At 40.4% G+C, this 20,412-nt stretch overlaps 1 protein-coding gene across 3 annotated transcripts in view; it reads right to left on the bottom strand.

The window, feature by feature from the left end:
* The window catches only part of agfg1b (ArfGAP with FG repeats 1b), a 48,732-nt gene that overhangs the window by 5,089 nt on the left and 23,231 nt on the right, over positions 1-20,412 (bottom strand). Inside the window, exons 2-10 of one of the 3 annotated variants that reach the window (XM_062022311.1) lie at positions 13,803-13,896; positions 13,426-13,541; positions 9,829-9,967; positions 9,592-9,748; positions 9,364-9,471; positions 4,482-4,620; positions 3,214-3,293; positions 3,048-3,140; positions 2,717-2,875 (exon numbers count right to left, since the gene is read on the bottom strand). In XM_062022311.1, the coding sequence (XP_061878295.1) occupies positions 2,717-2,875; positions 3,048-3,140; positions 3,214-3,293; positions 4,482-4,620; positions 9,364-9,471; positions 9,592-9,748; positions 9,829-9,967; positions 13,426-13,541; positions 13,803-13,896 (1,085 nt within the window). The remainder of the gene's footprint in view (positions 1-2,716; positions 2,876-3,047; positions 3,141-3,213; positions 3,294-4,481; positions 4,621-9,363; positions 9,472-9,591; positions 9,749-9,828; positions 9,968-13,425; positions 13,542-13,802; positions 13,897-20,412) is intronic. The other 2 variants (XM_062022313.1, XM_062022312.1) reach the window with 2 other exon arrangements.

The following is a 20,412-nucleotide window of genomic DNA, read 5'->3' as shown; positions in this document are numbered from 1 at the left end:
TGTGTGAGATGTAAATATAAACGGAATACAATGATTTGCAAATCATTTTCAACTCATATTCTGTTGAATATGCTACAAAGACAACATATTTGATGTTCAAACTGATAAACTTTTTTTTTTTGCAAATAATCATTAACTTTAGAATTTGATGCCAGCAACACGTGACAAAGAAGTTGGGAAAGGTGGCAATAGATACTGATAAAGTTGAGGAATGCTCATCAAACACTTATTTGGAACATCCCACAGGTGTGCATGCTAATTGGGAACAGGTGGGTGCCATGATTGGGTATAAAAACAGCTTCCCAAAAAATGCTCAGTCTTTCACAAGAAAGGATGGGGCGAGGTACACCCCTTTGTCCACAACTGCGTGAGCAAATAGTCAAACAGTTTAAGAACAACGTTTCTCATAGTGCAGTTGGAAGAAATTTAGGGATTTCAACATCAACAGTCCATAATATCATCAAAAGGTTCAGATAATCTGGAAAAATCACTCCACGTAAGCGGCATGGCCGGAAACCAACATTGAATGACCGTGACCTTCCATCCCTCAGACGGCACTGTATCAAAAACCGACATCAATCTCTAAAGGATATCACCACATGGGCTCAGGAACACTTCAGAAAACCACTGTCACTAAATACAGTTCGTCGCTACATCTGTAAGTGCAAGTTAAAGCTCTACTATGCAAAGCGAAAGCCATTTATCAACAACATCCAGAAACTCTGCCGGATTCTCTGGGCCCGAGATCATCTAAGATGGACTCATGCAAAGTGGAAAAGTGTTCTGTGGTCTGACGAGTCCACATTTCAAATTGTTTTTGGAAATATTCGACATCGTGTCATCCGGACCAAAGGGGAAGCGAACCATCCAGACTGTTATCGACGCAAAGTTCAAAAGCCAGCATCTGTGATGGTATGGGGGTGCATTAGTGCCCAAGGCATGGGTAATTTACACATCTGTGAAGGCACCATTAATGCTGAAAGGTACATACAGGTTTTGGAACAACATATGCTGCCATCTAAGCGCCGTCTTTTTCATGGATGCCCCTGCTTATTTCAGCAAGACAATGCCAAGCCACATTCAGCACGTGTTACAACAGCGTGGCTTCGTAAAAAAAGAGTGCGGGTACTTTCCTGGCCCGCCCGCAGTCCAGACCGGTCTCCAATCGAAAATGTGTGGCGCATTATGAAGCGTAAAATACGACAGCGCAGACCCCGGACTGTTGAACGACTGAAGCTCTACATAAAACAAGAATGGGAAAGAATTCCACTTTCAAAGCTTGCAGCCATGAAATTGTAAGTTAATTATTATTTGCAAAAAAAAAAATTAAGTTTATGAGTTTGAACATCAAATATCTTGTCTTTGTAGTGAACTCAATTGAATATGGATTGAAAAGGATTTGCAAATCATTGTATTCCGTTTATATTTACATCTAACACAATTTCCCAACTCATAGAAACGGGGTTTGTAGAAGAGGAACCACAGATCCCTTCCCATTCTACATTGTTGTTGATTGGGAAGCAGACTTTGTGAGAGCCAAGAATTACTTTGGGAACAATTATGATATATAATATAATATAATATACAATATAATGTAATATATCAATCCATCCATCATCCATCTTCTACCGCTTGTGCCTTTTGGGGTCGCGGGGGGTATATAATTTAATATAAAGTCCTCACCTTAAATTTTTGAGCGCGAACACAAAGAGGATGAGTAGTAAGTTTTAGAAGCCAAGTGACAGATGTAGCTTTATTGTGACACTTTATTGTGACGCTTTATTGTGCATTAGCAGCATTGCTAGGTGCTAAACATACAAACTAACCATAATAAAACAAACACTACAATTTTGACTCTTGCTAGGGATGCCGACCGACGGGACGCTCACATAATCCCGTTTAGATGAAGATTCATTACAATGAGGATTGCAAGGGTTAAAAAAAATGTTGCCGTAACAACCGTTTTTTGTGTCTTTTTTGCCATCTCGGGATGTCAGCCTGTCGGTCCATGGCCACATTTGCCTACTAACAGGTGAGAGATGCATGAATTATAATGTAGCATTTACTTTTAGCAAGTTTGAGACCAAGCAGAAGCATCCGCTGCTACTAATGCGCTGCTAAAATAGGCCGTTTGCATTAGCGCTTGACAATAACAATATCACTCATATGTAGTTAATTTTCAGGTCACAATATGTAATTGGAGTATTGTTGTTGCTTTCTGGATGTTTGTAGAGAGTATAATGAGAGGACCCTCCATCTGTTGAATCAATTGTTAGATATTTATTTACCATTTAGAATGCATAAACATATGTGTTCTTGTCTTACATAAGGACTGTGAATGATATACAGCACATCTCTTTACAATGGTTGCGTATTCCCGGAATGACTGATCTAATAATATGGTCAGAGTGCAGAAGTGTTATTACGGTGACGTCATCCGACCCCGAATGTACAGAAATGGCCTAAGATGTTCTGCACAAAATATTCAAAATGGCCGACTGAATTTATGGCATTGTGTGATGTTTAGACGGTATTTTTACACGTCCTTTGCAGATTGTAAACACAATTGGATATGGTTGAATTGAAGAATGTAACACAATTAAGCATATGAAGTCAACTTGTTTTTCCATACTAGTACTTCAAGTCACCAACAGGTGCTAAGCAGGTAAAAGGGGAGGTGGGGTAGAAGAACAGAGGAACGTGGGAGGCCACTAACCATTGGACTGAGGGTGGTAGGCCCCGGGTTGAGAGTAAGGGATGGGGGCCTGGCCAGGGAATTGCTGCTGGAAGTTTCCACTGAAACTGGTCGGAAGGCAGTATGAAGACGCATTCCCAAAGCCAGCGGGCATGCTCATAGAGCCAGTACCAAATGAGGCTACAAAACACACACACAAAGCATGCGTGTATATTGAATGCGCACACACACAAACACACACAGAAGGAAGTAACATTTCTACAAAACTCAGGCAAATCTCTAAGTGTACTTGGCAATATCGCTACATGTAAAAACCACAAATATCTCAATTGGTGCTAAGGCGTGCACACACCTGCCGCTGGAGCTCTGCCATTGGCTTGGAAAGGGTTGGTCGCCATCTCCGAGGCAACCGCCGCAACAACAAAGGGATTCGTGGAAGGGACACCTACAGGAAGTAGAAAAGTCGGCTATGAGCCTTCGCCTGACATGTGTAGGGGAAATCAAAAGACAACGGTCACCTCCATAGCCAGGCTGCATGCTGGGTAGAACAGGTGGATTCTGGGCTGGCGAGGAGCCGAGCACGGGACCAAATAAATTCCTGTAAAGACAAGCCTGTGTTTAACCGTTTTGACATCACAAAGCATCTTTCTAATCGATTGACCAATTCTGCACACATTCCAGATGTGAGTTGATCTTTGAAAAAAGGTGCTGTTTGCAGTTGCCTCCAGCTATAAATGCTGCTCTCTTCCTGCTCCCAACATGTCAGCTAGCGCACGCTAGGGTTATGTTACAAAAGCAATGCTTCTTTCATTGATTTTTTCAATCCTTTTGTTCTCGAAGATCTCTCCAGTGAATGGTCACGCGCAACCAGCACGCAGCACTGAAATTGACAACCATTAACATCCACCATTCCATTTGGGCCCAAATGCGATTCCCTTAAGTTTAAACATCTAAATGTGATAAATAGTGAGATTTATTTGTGACATCTCCACACTACACTTTCAAGGGATGTAATGATAAACCGCGGTAAAATTTCAGATGGTTAGTAATACCGTTTAAATGTTTGATGACCAAAAAAATTTCATTTATTAATGCGTTTTAGGCAACACTGCTCACTTCCTGGAAACGGTGTGGCAGCAGCGCCGGCACATGCGCACTAGTGTGGTATTGCTTTAGAAAACATGGTGGCAAACACACAAGGTTGCTTTGGAGATTTTCCCTCTGAGTAAACGGAGCTGATCGCTTTGTTTTACTTCATTTCACTTGCTTCCACTTCCGTGGAGTCTCGGCGTGCGTTTTTAAGAGCGCACTGCTGTTATTACTGGCGACAAGTGTGGTCAATATTGGACACAGACACATTTGTCTCACACTAAAAGTATACAGCGGAGGAGAAAAATATTTGCTGTTGCGGTTTAATTTTAAAAGTGCAACACAGCGTCCTTTACTCAGCTGCTGGGACTGGGAGTTAGGATGCAGCAGGCGAAGTGTCGGGAACGTTGTCACAACTTGTTTATAAAGTTTTTAGTTTGTTTACTGGGATGCTCACTCATCCTTTATTTAACTACTAACTTTATCAGTGTTCAAATAACATCAATACTGGCTAAATGCTTTGTCATCTCATTGAATTAAATGCAAGCTGAGTTGTCAGTAGAACATGTAGTTTCTTTGATAGTCATATTTTTAACTGACAACTCCTTTTTAGGGACAGCCAGTAATTTATAATTTTTCACAAAAATATTGTCAATTATTTGTGTGTGTGTGTGTGTGTGTCAGTAACATGTCTTACCCTTGCACATTGCTGCCTGCAGAGGAGCTCAGCTTGTTGTCCAACTCAGCCAGAGCAGCGTAACGATCTTCTGAGCAGCTCCCAGTTTGGGACTGGGTAGGGACAGCACTCGACATTGACGGGATTGGCACACCTCTTCCTGTTTAAAATGTGTAGGGTTTTTTATAAATATACAAACCCCGTTTCCATATGAGTTGGGAAATTGTGTTAGATGTAAATATAAACGGAATACAATGATTTGCAAATCCTTTTCAACCCATATTCAATTGAATGCACTACAAAGACAAGGTATTTGATGTTCAAACTCATAAACTTAATTTTTTTTTGCAAATAATAATTAACTTAGAATTTCATGGCTGCAACACATGCCAAAGTAGTTGGGAAAGGGCATGTTCACCACTGTTTTACATGGCCTTTCCTTTTAACAACACTCAGTAAACGTTTGGGAACTGAGGAGACACATTTTTTAAGCTTCTCAGGTGGAATTCTTTCCCATTCTTGCTTGATGTACAGCTTAAGTTGCTCAACAGTCCGGGGTCTCCGTTGTGGTATTTTAGGCTTCATAATGCGCCACACATTTTCAATGGGAGACAGGTCTGGACTACAGGCAGGCCAGTCTAGTACCCGCACTCTTTTACTATGAAGCCACGTTGATGTAACACGTGGCTTGGCATTGTCTTGCTGAAATAAGCAGGGGCGTCCATGGTAACGTTGCTTGGATGGCAACATGTTGCTCCAAAACCTGTATGTACCTTTCAGCATTAATGGCGCCTTCACAGATGTGTAAGTTACCCATGTCTTGGGCACTAATACACCCCCATACCATCACAGATGCTGGCTTTTCAACTTTGCGCCTATAACAATCCGGATGGTTCTTTTCCTCTTTGGTCCGGAGGACATGAAGTCCACAGTTTCCAAAAACAATTTGAAATGTGGACTCGTCAGACCACAGAACACTTTTCCACTTTGTATCAGTCAATCTTTGATTAGCTCAGGCCCAGCGAAGCCGACTGCATTTCTGGGTGTTGTTGATAAACGGTTTTCGCCTTGCATAGGAGAGTTTTAACTTGCACTTACAGATGTAGCGACCAACTGTAGTTACTGACAGTGGGTTTCTGAAGTGTTCCTGAGCCCATGTGGTGATATCCTTTACACACTGATGTCGCTTGTTGATGCAGTACAGCCTGAGGGATCGAAGGTCACGGGCTTAGCTGCTTACGTGCAGTGATTTCTACAGATTCTCTGAACCCTTTGATGATATTACGGACCGTAGATGGCGAAATCCCTAAATTCCTTGCAATAGCTGGTTGAGAAAGGTTTTTCTTAAACTGTTCAACAATTTGCTCACGCATTTGTTGACAAAGTGGTGACCCTCGCCCCATCCTTGTTTGTGAATGACTGAGCGTTTCATGGAATCTACTTTTATACCCAATCATGGCACCCACCTGTTCCCAATTTGCCTGTTCACCTGTGGGATGTTCCAAATAAGTGTTTGATGAGCATTCCTCAACTTTATCAGTATTCATTTCCACCTTTCCCAACTTCTTTGTCAAGTGTTGCTGGCATCAAATTCTAAAGTTAATGATTATTTGCAAAAAAAAAAATTTTTTATCAGTTTGAACATCAAATATGTTGTCTTTGTAGCATATTCAACTGAATATGGGTTGAAAATGATTTGCAAATCATTGTATTCCGTTTATATTTACATCTAACACAATTTCCCAACTCATATGGAAACAGGGTTTGTATATATATATATATACATATATATATACATACATATATATATATATACATATATATATATACATATATATATACATACATACATACATACATACATACATATATATATATATATATATATATATATATATATATATATATATATATATATACATACATATATATACATACATACATACATACATACATACATACATACATACATACATACATATACATATATATATATATATATATATATATATATATATATATATATATATATATATATATACATATATATACATATATATATATATATATATATATATATATATATATATATATATATATATATATATATATATATATATATATATATATATATATATATATATATATATATATATATATATGTATACAAACCCCGTTTCCATATGAGTTGGGAAATTGTGTTAGATATAAACGGAATTCAATGATTTGCAATTCATTTTCAAACTATATTCAGTTGAATATGCTACAAAGACAACATATTTGATGTTCAAACTGATAAACATTTTTTTTATTATACATATATATATATATTCAAACTTTCTGTGTTATACACAAATATCTTTTGACATTCCTGGCATTAAAGATTTTTAGGATTTAGATCAAAATATCACTCTAATGATTCCCGGGCGCGGCTACGCTGCTGCCCACTGCTCCCCTCACCTCCCAGGGGGTGATCAAGGGGATGGGTCAAATGCAGAGGACAAATTTCACCACACCTAGTGTGTGTGTGACAATCATTGGTACTTTAACTTTAACTTTAACTTTTTACAACTTGAAACTACAGAAAGCATGGTGGTAGACAACCACAATGTACCTTACACAGTCTTTCCCATACATTCAAGATCATCAACACATTATAATGGGATATGAACAACTCCGTACAATAGATGGCATTGTAACTTTGCTTTTTACACACATGGCCTGCCAGAGAATAAGACTTACAGGAGGGATCAGTATGCCAAACTTAGCGATTTTTGATTCAAACCAGGCCTGGGCGATATGGCTGAAAACAGTATCAAGTGTTTTATATTGGTCAATGTCAATAATTATTGATATTTTAAAGACTATATAATAAGGACCATGACAAAAATATATTAAATGTAAACATTTTTATTTAAAATGTAAACTGATTATATAAAGCCCTCAGCTATCAAGGCAGAAAGAAAAAGAAGTGTCAACAAAAGCATGGTAAACACTCAAAATTATGAATTCTAAAATCATATTGAACACTTAATAACCTCTTTAAAGGCCTACTGAAACCCACTACTACCGACCACGCAGTCTGATAGTTTATACATCAATGATGAAATCTTAACATTGCAACACATGCCAATACGGCCGGGTTAGATTAGTAAAGTGCAATTTTAAATTTCCCGCAAAATATTCTGCTGAGAACGTCTCGGTATGATGACGTTTGCGCGTGACGTCACGGATTGTAGCGGACATATTAGGACACCATTGTGGCCAGCTATTAAGTCGTCTGTTTTCATCGCATAATTCCACAGTATTCTGGACTTCTGTGTTGGTGAATCTTTTGCAATTTGTTTAATGAACAATGAAGACAGCAAAGAAGAAAGCTGTAGGTGGGAAGCGGTGTATTAGCGGTCGGCTGCAGCAACACAACCAGGAGGACTTTGAGTTGGATAGCAGACGCGCTACCGTGAGTACGCAGCTTTGGCTTCCAAACATTTGATCGCTTGCCCGTACGTGCGTGCCGCTATGTGCATGTCACGTACGTAACTTTGGGGATATATATGTGCTGTATGAACTTTACGGAGGTGAACGGTACTTTGGGCTGTGGGATTGAGTGTGTTGTGCGGGTGTTTGAGTTGTATTGGTGGGTTATATGGACGGGAGGGGGGAGGTGTTTGTTATGCGGATAAATTTGTGGCATATTAAATATAAGCCTGGTTGTATTGTGGCTAATAGAGTATATATATGTCTTGTGTTTATTTACTGTTTTAGTCATTCCCAGCTGAATATCAGGTCCCACCCGCCTCTCACAGCATCTTACCTATCTGAATCGCTTCCACTGCCCTCTAATCCTTCACTCTCACTTTCCTCATCCACAAATCTTTCACCCTCGCTCAAATTAATGGGGTAAGCGTCGCTTTCTCGGTCCGAATCGCTCTCGCTGCTGGTGGCCATGATTGTAAACAATGTGCAGATGTGAGGCGCTCCACAACCTGTGACGTCACGCTACTTCCGGTACAGGCAAGGCTTTTTTATCAGCGACCAAAAGTTGCGAACTTTATTGTCAATGTTCTCTACTAAATCCTTTCAGCAAAAATATGGCAATATCGCAAAATGATCAAGTATGACACATAGAATGGACCTGCTATCCCCGTTTGAATAAGAACATTTAATTTCAGTAGGCATTTAAAGTAATGTGCAAAAATAAAGAATATGGAAGAAATGCTTATAAAAGTGTAACAAAACAGTCCAAAGTGTGAAAATGTAAATTACGGCTCAGCAGTGTGCTCTGGGTGACCACGGACTTTGGTCTGACTATAGTCTGTTGGAAAAAACAGCCATACTGTTGAGGTGATTTTTCCCGTTTTATTGACAATTTCTTCACTCTCTGCAGCACTAATGTTTACTTTCTCTTCTCACTCCATGCAAAGAATCAACCGCGAGACAACAAGATGGCGCAACCAAACGTGATAGTTGATACTGTTACCTGATTGGCGTTAGTATGTCACTCCCACTGATCAGTGATCACTTCCTGCGTTGCTCGGTTACCAGACTACGAGTGCCTTTGTTCATGCAACCAACCTTGCTTAGCAACTTCCGGTTTCTTCCGACATAGAAGGGGGAAAAAAAATCGAACGTTTTATCCATCGCATTTTTTATTGATGTATCGACTACGTGTCTTTATATATTGATATTGTTGTAACGCCAAGCCCGAATTCAGACCTTTTTCAAACAAAAAATACTCAAATTACGCAAACTGTAAATCCAATGTATCCAATATAAGCAATTATATTTTAAGAGTTTCCATGCTGTATGTAACTGTAGCATAGTGTGGGTGTATATTGTGGGTAAGAATGTCATGAAAGAGGACCAGGGGAACAAGCTCATGGAGATGAAGGGGGGAATGTACCTGTGGAAAAGGACTTTGAGGGGGGGGACGTGCTCAGATGGGATGGAATTGCAGTGTTTCCAAATGCATCAAAGTTGGCAAAGTTGTAGTCTGAATTAGCCTGAGGTGCTGCAGCCACAAACAAGGGAATAGTGGACTATGAATGAAAGGCAAAGCAATGGAATGACAATATGATAAACATGAGTCTAAGTAATGCTTCTTTTGGACAGAGGAAGAGAGATCGCTGACCTGACTGGCTTTGAAAATGTGCAAAGTTGGCAAAGTTGGTGGCGGTGGCGGCCTGTGTGGGCGGGGCAGCAAAGATGTCACCCCCCAGGTCTGACAGCAGGTCAAACTTCTTCTCCTGAGCTGTGATGTGAGCCTGAGAGCGACCTAAACCGGGGGACTGGAGACAAACATCAGTTTCAAAACCATACAGCATATCTAAAAAGGTCATTAGGTGGGGTTCGACGTGTTTTGCTTTACCTGACGAAGTGGGGTCTTGTTGAGCTGCAAGGTCTTTAAAGGCTGCACTTCTGGGGTACTACCAGTGCTGCTGGCGGAAGAGCCAGACACCGAGGCCTGGACGCTTGCTACTGTCCTTGCCTGGTCTGGAGGCACATACCTTGGAGTTCAAGAAACACTAAAATGTAATCCTCTTTTGATTTAAGATGGATGTTCAAAGGGGCCTTCTTATTATCATTGACTCAAGGAACCTATATGACAGGAGTGCTACGCTGACTTTATTTAACGGTCATGCATTTATTAGCCCTCGACATAGCATTAAAAATAGACCACAATATAATGAGTATGCATTCCATTAGTAATGGAAGTGTCTCACGCAGCATTTTAGGTGTTTATTTTACTCCTGTTGGTTTTACGTTGGGTCGAGGGGGAGAAGTCGCAGCCCCGCCTTACCGTGTACTTCTTTTTTTGTATACTTGCTCGCCCCGGTATAAACTGTTTGCTTGCCTAACAGAATTACTATTGCGACATCCAGTGGACACATTTAGAACAGCAGTTTTTCCATTTAAAAATGCAGCTTAATTTTACACATAGAAAACTCATCTCGCGGGCCGGATTGAACATGTTCGCGGGCCTGATACGGATCTCGGGCCGCATGTTTGACATCCCTAATTTAGTGCTTTCAGCCGGAAGTAGAAGTGTCGTTCAGTCTTCTAGCCATGTGTGACGTCTGTAGAAGTGCTTTCATGCATATTTGTACATGCTATCGTAATGTAATGACGCTAGCGTCGTTAGCATTATCTAATATGCTAACATGATTGTCTATGTTAGTAATATTATCTTACAATGACATTCTTATTGTATTGTTTTAGTTTCACAAATTGCTCAGTTAACTTACCAAGACGTAGAGCTGGGCTGATAAAACCGTATCGTGGTATGGTGAGCTAGCCAAACAGGAAGTGGTCGTGCAATGGGAGAGACATGCTAAACAACCAATCGCCTAACAGTATCAACCATCGCTTTTGGTTGCACCATCTCGCTTTCGATTTTTTGTACAGAGTGAAATAACTTTTTTTTGTGGATTTTTCCTAATGGACTGCCGTCCTTCGCCGCGCTCATCTTTTCTTAACACACGTCCCTTCCCTATTCGGATGTACGGAAACAGGTAAGAACTAAAGTGCTGGACTGTGTAACTTAAAAAAAACTACAAAATATAACAAATGTGCTATTTTTAGTTTGGTCCAATTATATTTAAATAATAATTACTGCATAACATCCCTTTGTGGCAGTAAACCTGCAAATACTTGTTCTTCTCAGGCTTCCCTAAGTTTACATTTTCACACTTTGCACTATTTTGTTACACTTTGAAGATGTTTCTTACATATTCCTTTTTTTTTTTTTTTACCTTAAAGAGGTTATTGTTAAGTGTTTATTGTGATTTTAGAATTGTGTTTACATTGATTGTTTGTTATGCTTGTATTGATATTTCATGTACTTTCGGCTTTGTCAGATGAGGGGATTATAATCAGAGGAAGGTAAAAATATTACCATTTATTATATTTCTCTCCTGGTGCATATTTCCATATGTCATAAAAATCCATAATTATTGATATCGACCGATATAAAAAACTTTTATCGTGATACAGTTTTTAGCCATATCGCCCAGCCCTACCAAAATGCCACTGTGGAGTTATTGAGTCTGTTTAGCTGATTAAAGAGCTAGCTTGCCCAGCTAGTGGGTCCATGATGATGACTTCTGTTTTGTTTTATCAGCTGCCGTGTTACAGACACCGTTCGGAAACAATTAAGGTATGTAAATAAACATTTACAGAATATTTCGGTGTAAATAACAAATTTTGTATACATCTGCGGCTTATAGTCCGGTGCGGCTAATGCAAACCCTGTTTCCATATAAGTTGGGAAATTGTGTTAGGTGTAAATATAAACGGAATACAATGATTTGCAAATCCTTTTTAACCCATATTCAATTGAATGCACTACAAAGACAAGATATTTGATGTTCAAACTCATAAACTTTATTTTTTTGTTGTAAATAATAATTAACTTAGAATTTCATGGCTGCAACACGTGCCAAAGTAGTTGGGAAAGGGCATGTTCACCACTGTGTTAAATCACGTTTTATTTTAACAACACTCAATAAACGATTGGTAACTGAGGAAACTAATTGTCGAAGCTTTGAAAGTGGAATTCTTTCCCATTCTTGTTTTATGTAGAGCTTCAGTCGTTCAACAGTCCGGGGTCTCAACTGTCGTATTTTACGCTTCATAATGCGCCACACATTCTCGATGAGAGACAGGTCTGGACTGCGGGCGGGCCAGGAAAGTACCCGCATTCTTTTTTTACGAAGCCACGCTGTTGTAACACGTGCTGAATGTGGCTTGGCATTGTCTTGCTGAAATAAGCAGGGGCGTTCATGAAAAAGACGGCGCTTAGATGGCAGCATATGTTGTTCCAAAACCTGTATGTACCTTTCAGCATTAATGGTGCCTTCACAGATGTGTAAGTTACCCATGCCTTGGGCACTAATGCACCCCCTTACCATCACAGATGCTGGCTTTTGAACTTTGCGTCGATAACAGTCTGGATGGTTCGCTTCCCCTTTGATGTCGAATATTTTCAAAAACAATTTGAAATGTGGACTCGTCAGACAACAGAACACTTTTCCACTTTGCATGAGTCCATCTTAGATGATCTCGGGCCCAGAGAAGCCGGCGGCATTTCTGGATGTTGCTGATAAATGGCTTTCGCTTTGCATAGTAGAGCTTTAACTTGCACTTACAGATGTAGCGACAAACTGTATTTAGTGACAGTGGTTTTCTGAAGTGTTCCTAAGCCCATGTGGTGATATCCTTTAGAGATTGATGTCGGTTTTTGATACAGTGCCGTCTGAGGGATCGAAGGTCACGGTCATTCAATGTTGGTTTCCGGCCATGCCGCTTACGTGGAGTGATTTCTCCAGATTATCTGAACCTTTTGATGATATTATGGACCGTAGATGTTGAAATCCCTAAATTTCTTGCAATTGCACTTTGAGAAACGTTGTTATTAAACTGTTTGACTATTTGCTCACGCAGTTGTGGACAAAAGGGTGTACCTCGCCCCATTCTTTCTTGTGAAAGACTGAGCATTTTTTGGGAAGCTGTTTTTATACCCAATCATGGCACCCACCTGTTCTCAATTAGCCTGCACACCTGTGGGATGTTCCAAATAAGTGTTTGATGAGCACTCCTCAACATTATCAGTATTTATTGCCACCTTTCCCAACTTCTTTGTCACGTGTTGCTGGCATCAAATTCTAAAGTTAATGATTATTTGCAAAAAAAAAAAGGTTTATCAGTTTGATCATCAAATATGTTGTCTTTGTAGCATATTCAACTGAATATTGGTTGAAAATGATTTGCAAATCATTGTATTCCGTTTATATTTACATCTAACACAATTTCCCAACTCATATGGAAACGGGGTTTGTATATGGAATGTGTTTTTTCCTTCTAAAATTTAGTTGTTGCGGCTTATATAGTCCAGGAAATAGGGTGAATGGAAATATACAACATATCGGAAAACATAAAAGACAATCAAACAATAAGGTTAGGTTACCATCTTTTCTTTTCATATTTTTCTTGGAGGAACTCTTTTACTTTCTGCGGCTCCCGGAAATCTGGAACAACTGAAGTCCTGTCATCGTAGAGACCCAACCAGATGTGTTTACAGACCTGTAGGGGGGTAAGGGGGAGCGGACCGGGTCAGAGGAATGAAGAGGGTGGGAGGTGGGGTAATGGGGAGGGACAAAGTAGCAAGGAGGGGGGAAGGGATGAGGAGAAATGATAGGAGGAAAAAGTTGGGAGAAGGAATGCCAATAAAGTAGTCTAAGCAGGACTGAAAATACCAAAGCATGAGGTCAGAATGAAAGACTTGGAGCCATGACTCTTGAAAGATGTCGGACGATGTTACATAGTGCAGTGAGTGTGTGATACCTCGTTGCTGTGTTTCTGTAGGAAGTCCATTTCTTGCTGTGTGAATGTGGTCATGGAGATAGACTTCACTCTGTGTGGGGGGTTCAGCCCTCGCCTGTAGGGTGGAGGAGGTTTTTGTCAGCTCAAAAACAAGACAGGCCGGATGCAACCCAATGCCATCTGTGTGACAGCAGCAAAGACAAATTCCTCAATTAAACACCAAACAACAGTGTGAATTTACTGCCACCGCATTCCTTGAATTAAAAAAACACGGTACACCACAAGTGACTCACTTCTTGCAGTGTCTCAATGAAATTATGCACAGATATTTGCCTTTTATTTATTATTATTTATTTATTTAAAGCCACAAGTGGTAAATATTGCGACAATGCTCCATTTAGAAAATGTAACCAAAAAATATATATACACTATAACCACATATAAGCCTGTTTGATGCTTCGAAGAGTTGCTGGGGATCAATTTTTTATGGCAGTTTTAAAATTTAGTGGGGAAGTTCAAATTTCAAGGTCTGTTGGTAGTGCATTCCATTGTGTGGTGGCAAAATAGAATGCATTTTTTACCATGAGAGTCTTGAATTTGGGGGGGACGAGGTCTGAGGAACTCCCTCTCGTGTAGTACCTGTGAGCATCACTTACTCTGGTGAAATTGTTTGACAGGTACTTGGGGACAGTTTCTCTGAGTATTTTGAATACCAGGCACATTGCAATTTGGTGTACTATTTCCTCAACTCTAAGCCATCCTAATTTGGTAAAGTGGGCTTGAGCTAGGCGAGTCCTGTATGGGAGGTTGAGCAGGAGTCTCATCAGCTTGTTTTGGGAAGTTTGCAGTTCAGTTTTAGTGGCTTGGGGATACTGGTGAACCACTGCTGGGCCTTATTGAAGAGGGAGCTGATGGTCGGCTCCCACTTGAGGTCCTGGGTGATGGTGGTGCCCAAGAAACGGATGGAGTCCACAATGGAGACGAAGGTGGGAGAGTCAATCAGGGTGAGGGGACATGGTGGGGCTTTGACTTTCCTGAAGTCCAAGATCATCTCCACTGTTTTCTGGGCGTTCAGCTCCAGGTTGTTGAGGCTGCACCAGGACGCCAGCCGGTCCACCTCTCTCCTGTAGGCGGACTCGTCGCCATCCGAGATGAGTAATTACCTCAGTAATTACTGTAAGCTACATAGCCTGAAACAGCTGATCACTTAATTCAGACGGGTGTGCCCTGCTGCTCAAACCGTAATTGATTTGATTTTGACATCAGACCAGACCAAGATCTCCAGAAGCGGTGTAATCGAGAGCACAATAAGTGATCACTTCATCATTTTCTGCACATGTAAAATTCAGAAATCTGTATCAGATTTTCACAACACAATAAGATTTAGATCGATGAAAAAGTACACCAGCGAAGCTCTAACAGCAGCCCTGGAGAGACTGGACTGGTCAAATGTACTAAATTGCTCATTGGTTGAAAAAGCATGCGCATTCTTCTAATCCAACTTCCTGCATGTATCTGACCAGCTAGCACCCATGAAAGCTTCCAGGGTAAAATCCAGAACAGAACCCTGGATCAATGCTGACATTATAGAAGCCATGAAACTTAAAAATGACAAACACGCTAAGTTCACTAAAAACAGGACTGAACCGCTCCTTAAAGAATACAAAAAGCTAAGAAACAAAGTAACTAATATGAACAGGAAGGCTAAATCCAGTTACTTCAACGAAAAAATAGTGGAAAATAAAAATAACCTGCAAAAACTCTGGAAGATGCTGAAACAATTGGGCCCCAGCAGTCTCAAAACAATATCCACCAACCTCAATTTGAAAATAAACGGCTCACTCAACACAGACAAACTGAATGTGGCAAATTGCTTTAACAGATTTTACTCAACCATCGCTTCCACGTTGGTAAGCAAATTGCCCTCACATTCAGGACTCTACGGTGAACAGCACATCCAAGACTTTTACAAAAACTAAGGGATACACAAGGATGACTTCAAGTTTGTCAAAGTTAAAACTGATTATGTGTTAAAGAAACTCAGCTCACTGCAGCCAAACAAAGCCACAGGACATGATAATATTCCCACCAGATTTCTCAGAGAGAGCTGTCACGATTGCCCCAATGGTTGCTTATATCACCAACTTGTCTATCAATCAGTGTCATGTCCCACAAGAATTCAAGCTCGCGAGAATATCACCTCTGTATAAAAAAGGAAACAAATTAGACCCCGGCAAGTACCGCCCTGTTTCCATCCTTTGCTCCATCTCAAAGGTTATAGAAAGGTTAATATATGAGCAAATAGATAATCATCTATCAAATCGCGAGCTCCTATTCAAATGTCAATCAGGATTCAGAAAATCACATTCCACCGATACATGCCTACTGTACCTAACTGACTATGTCAGGCGAGAGATAGACATGGGCAAGTACTGTGGAATGGTTATGCTGGATCTTCAAAAGGCATTCGACACAGTTAACCATTTAATACTGTTAAACAAGTTGAGGGCAATCTGGATGAAATTGTACCTTGAGGATAGAGAACAGGTGGTCGAGGTGAACAGATCACTGTCCTCTCCCCTATTCCCAAGTGGGCATGACTGGTAAAATCAGAGCATGATAACTTAAAAATAAAGAGAACTTCAGATTGTTTTATTTTTTTAAATTACAACAAGCCCAATCTGAAAATATACAAATTATTATTTAATTTTTTTACACTTAGTTGTTGTGGTTAAAAGTATTCCACCTTTATTTGTCGTGATTTATACTTTCTGAATTAATGATGTGATAATGTTCATCAGTCAAATAGGTGGACTTGAGTCTTGCAGGGTTTAAAAATGCTCCCATTGGTTTTAATGTTTAATCTATCAGAAGACAGAATGAATAATAGTATCAAAATCGAATTACAGGATGTTATTAATGTACTTTACCCATTTTCCTCAACTGATGTACTAACTACACATGTAGCATCGTCTACAACAAAACTTGTGAATTTGGACTTGTTTCATTATTCACACATGAAGTTAGAGGGGTATACATATTATTTGAGCATATTTATGTGCGCCCAGATAATGTGTCCCCAGTCCACTATCTCAACATGGCCCATAGCTCCACCCCCTTTGAAGTCATGGACACCCTAGCGCAGGGGTCGGCAACCCGCAGCTCCGGAGCCGCATGCGGCTCTTTGACCACTCTGATGCGGCTCAGCTGCATACTTGCTGACCCTCCCGATTTTGCCGACCCTCCCGATTTTCCCGGGAGACATCCGGATTTCAGTGCCTCTCCCGGAAATCTCCCGGGGCACATATTCTTTGATTTTCACTCACAACAATAATAATAAGGGCGTGCCGTGATGGCACTTTGACGCCCTCTACAACCTGTACATACAGCGTGCCAGCCCAGCCACACATTGTATGCAGCTGCTGCAGACACACGTAAGCGACAGCAAGGCATACTTGCCAACAGCCACGCAGGTGACACTAACAGTGGCCGTATAAAACAACTTTAACACTCTTACTAATATGCGCCACACTGTGAAGCCACACCAAACAAGAATGACAAACACATTTCGGGAGAACATCTGCACCGTAACACAACATAAACACAACAGAACAAATACCCAGAATCCCATGCAGCCCTAACTCTTCCGGGCTACATTATACACCCCCGCTACCATCAAACCCCGCCCCCACATACATCAGCCCCCCCTACCCCCCTCCGTGCGTTGGTTGAGGTGGGCGGGGTTTGGTGGTAGCGGGGGTGTATAATGTAGCCCAGAAGAGTTAGGGCTGCATGGGATTCTGGGTATTTGTTCTGTTGTGTTTATGTTGTGTTACGGTGCAGATGCTCTCCCGAAATGTGTTTGTCATTCTTGTTTGGTGTGGTTTCACAGTGTGGCGCATATTAGTAAGAGTGTTAAAGTTGTTTTATACGGCTACCGTTAGTGTAACTTGTGTGGCTGTTGAGTAAGTATGCCTTGCTGTCACTTACGTGTGCAAGCAGAAGCTGCATACAACGTGTGGTTGGGCTGGCACACTGTATGTACAGGTTGTAGAGGGCTTTAATTGCAGTGCCATCACGGCACGCCCTTTATATTATTGTTTTGAGGGAAAATCAGCAGACAGTCGAGAGAATAGTTGCCCTGAAATTCAGGAGACTCCCTGGAAAAATCGGAAGGGTCGGCAAAAATGACGCTGTCAAGCGCCATTCATATGCCATTCATATAAAACTCGCGGGCCGCACTAACATTAAATGTTCATATTAAGGTGTGGGCCGCGTGTCTGAGACCCCTGGTTTATACATAGCACAAAGCAAAAAAAAACTTTGTATGCAGTGTTATTTCATTTTAAATTTCAAAAGAGTTTTGTGGCTCCCATTGTTTTCTTTAATTTGTGAAACTGGTCAAAATGGCTCTTTGAGTGGTAAAGGTTGCCGACCCCTGCTCCAGCGGCAGAGGATACCAAGAATAGCTATTGTGATATCCAGCGGACACATTTGGAAATGTCAGCTTATTTTTATACTTAGCAAACTCATATTGCGGGCCAGATAAAACCTGTTTGTGGGCCGAAGGACGTACGTTTGATAACCCTGGTTTAGAGGGATTTATGGGTGGAATAGGGGACCAAGTATCGACTCCACTTCAAGCAGACTTTTATTTACGAGTTAAAATGCATTAGAAATACATCTGTCTTCTTGTCTTACATAACGATTATAAAAGATAGGCAACATTCAAAAAAAAAAAGTGCAGTTCCCCTTGAATATATAAATCGATGATAAAAAATTCAACAGACTTTCATTAACGGCGTGGCGAAGTTGGGAGAGTGGCCGTGCCAGCAATCTGAGGGTTACTGGTTCAATCCCCACCTTCTACCATCCTAGTCACGTCCGTTGTGTCCTTGAGCAAGACACTTCACCCTTGCTCCTGATGGGCCTGGTTAGCGCCGTGCATGGGAGCTCCCGCCATCAGTGTGTGACTGGGTGAATGTGGAAAATAGTGTCAAAGCGCTTTGAGTTCCTTAAAAAAGGTAGAAAAGCACTATACAAGTACAACCAATTTACCATTTTTACCATTTAAATAAAACAATCCAAGAGAAAAAGTGGGCCTGTTTGACAGATTTCCTACAAAGGAAAAGCACCTATAGGTACATGTGGTGACTGAAGCAAAGTATAACAAAGACAGGATGCAAAGACTGAAATGTCAAGTCAGCTGAATTTTTACAGTTTATGACATGCTTGGACTACGATATTCCAGTATTTTAAGCCTCCACATCATTGACTATCTACCCATTATGTAAACTGCACTTTTATCAACAGAAAATGTGACTATGTTGTGGCGGTCGTTTATAGAAAAAAAGGGTAGCACTGTACCATGGTCTTTCTGAAAACCTGCTGAAAAAAAAAGTCTAAAATTTTGGATAGGTGTTTGAAATCAAAATAAATAGGTAAACACAAAGCCAATTCCTGATTAGCAGCACGTTATTCTTAGATCCCGTTTGATGAGCAATTGGCATGCTGAACAACTATAGTTTAACTAGGCTGTTAAACTTATTTAACAACCTGTTTTGTACTTGGAGAGGTCTGTGGGGATGTGCTGTCTTGTCGACATAAACATTCACTGGGGGCCAGGAAGCAGAGGTGTGGACTCGAGTCACATGACTTGCACTCAAGTCAGACTTGAGTCATGAATTTGATGACTTTAGACTCGACTTGACAAAATGTAAAGAGACTTGCAACTCGACTTGGACTTTAACCATACTTGCCAACCCTCCCGTTTTTAGCGGGAGAATCCCGATATTCAGCGCCTCTCCCGACAACCTCCCGACAGAGATTTTCTCCCGACAAACTCCCGGTATTCAGCCGGAGCTGGAGGCCACGCCCCCAAAAAAAAAAGTCTGCCGCAGCTGCGATTGGACCTGACCAGCCTCCGGGTACAAGTACTGGAGTACCAATTGCTTGCCAGGGAAGATCTTCCCCAGGAAGCAAGGATTGACCGGTTTTGGGCCATGCTAGGGAGAGATGGAAGATTCCACACTCTCATGCATTTGATGAAAGCACTTTTGTGCGTGCCACACAGCCATGCATCATCAGAGAAGGTGTTTAGCATGGTTAGAAAAATAGTGACAGAGAATAGAAAGAGGATGGACAATTCAACCCTTAACAAAGCATTGTACTTTCAAGTACAACAATGAGTAGATGAGTGTTGTTTGTGTGTGTGTATATGTGTAAATAAATGAACACTAAAATTCAAGTATTTATTTTATTTATACATATAATAAAATAAATAAATATATATATATATATATATATATATATATATATATATATATATATATATATATATATATATATATATATATATATATATATATATATATATATATATATATATATATATATATATATATATATATATATAGAGCTAGAATTCACTGAAAGTCAAGTATTTATATTTATATATATATATATATATATATATATATATATATATATATATGAAATACTTGAGTTGGTGAATTCTAGCTGTAAATATACTCTCCTCTTAACCACGCCCCCCGCCCCAACCATGGGATTCTGGGTGTTTGTTCTGTTGTGTTTATGTTGTGTTACGGTGCAGATGCTCTCCCGAAATGTG

Source organism: Entelurus aequoreus, linkage group LG16 (genome assembly GCF_033978785.1).
Source record: "Entelurus aequoreus isolate RoL-2023_Sb linkage group LG16, RoL_Eaeq_v1.1, whole genome shotgun sequence".
NCBI lineage: Eukaryota > Metazoa > Chordata > Actinopteri > Syngnathiformes > Syngnathidae > Entelurus > Entelurus aequoreus.
This window is presented reverse-complemented; position numbering and strand designations above follow the sequence as displayed.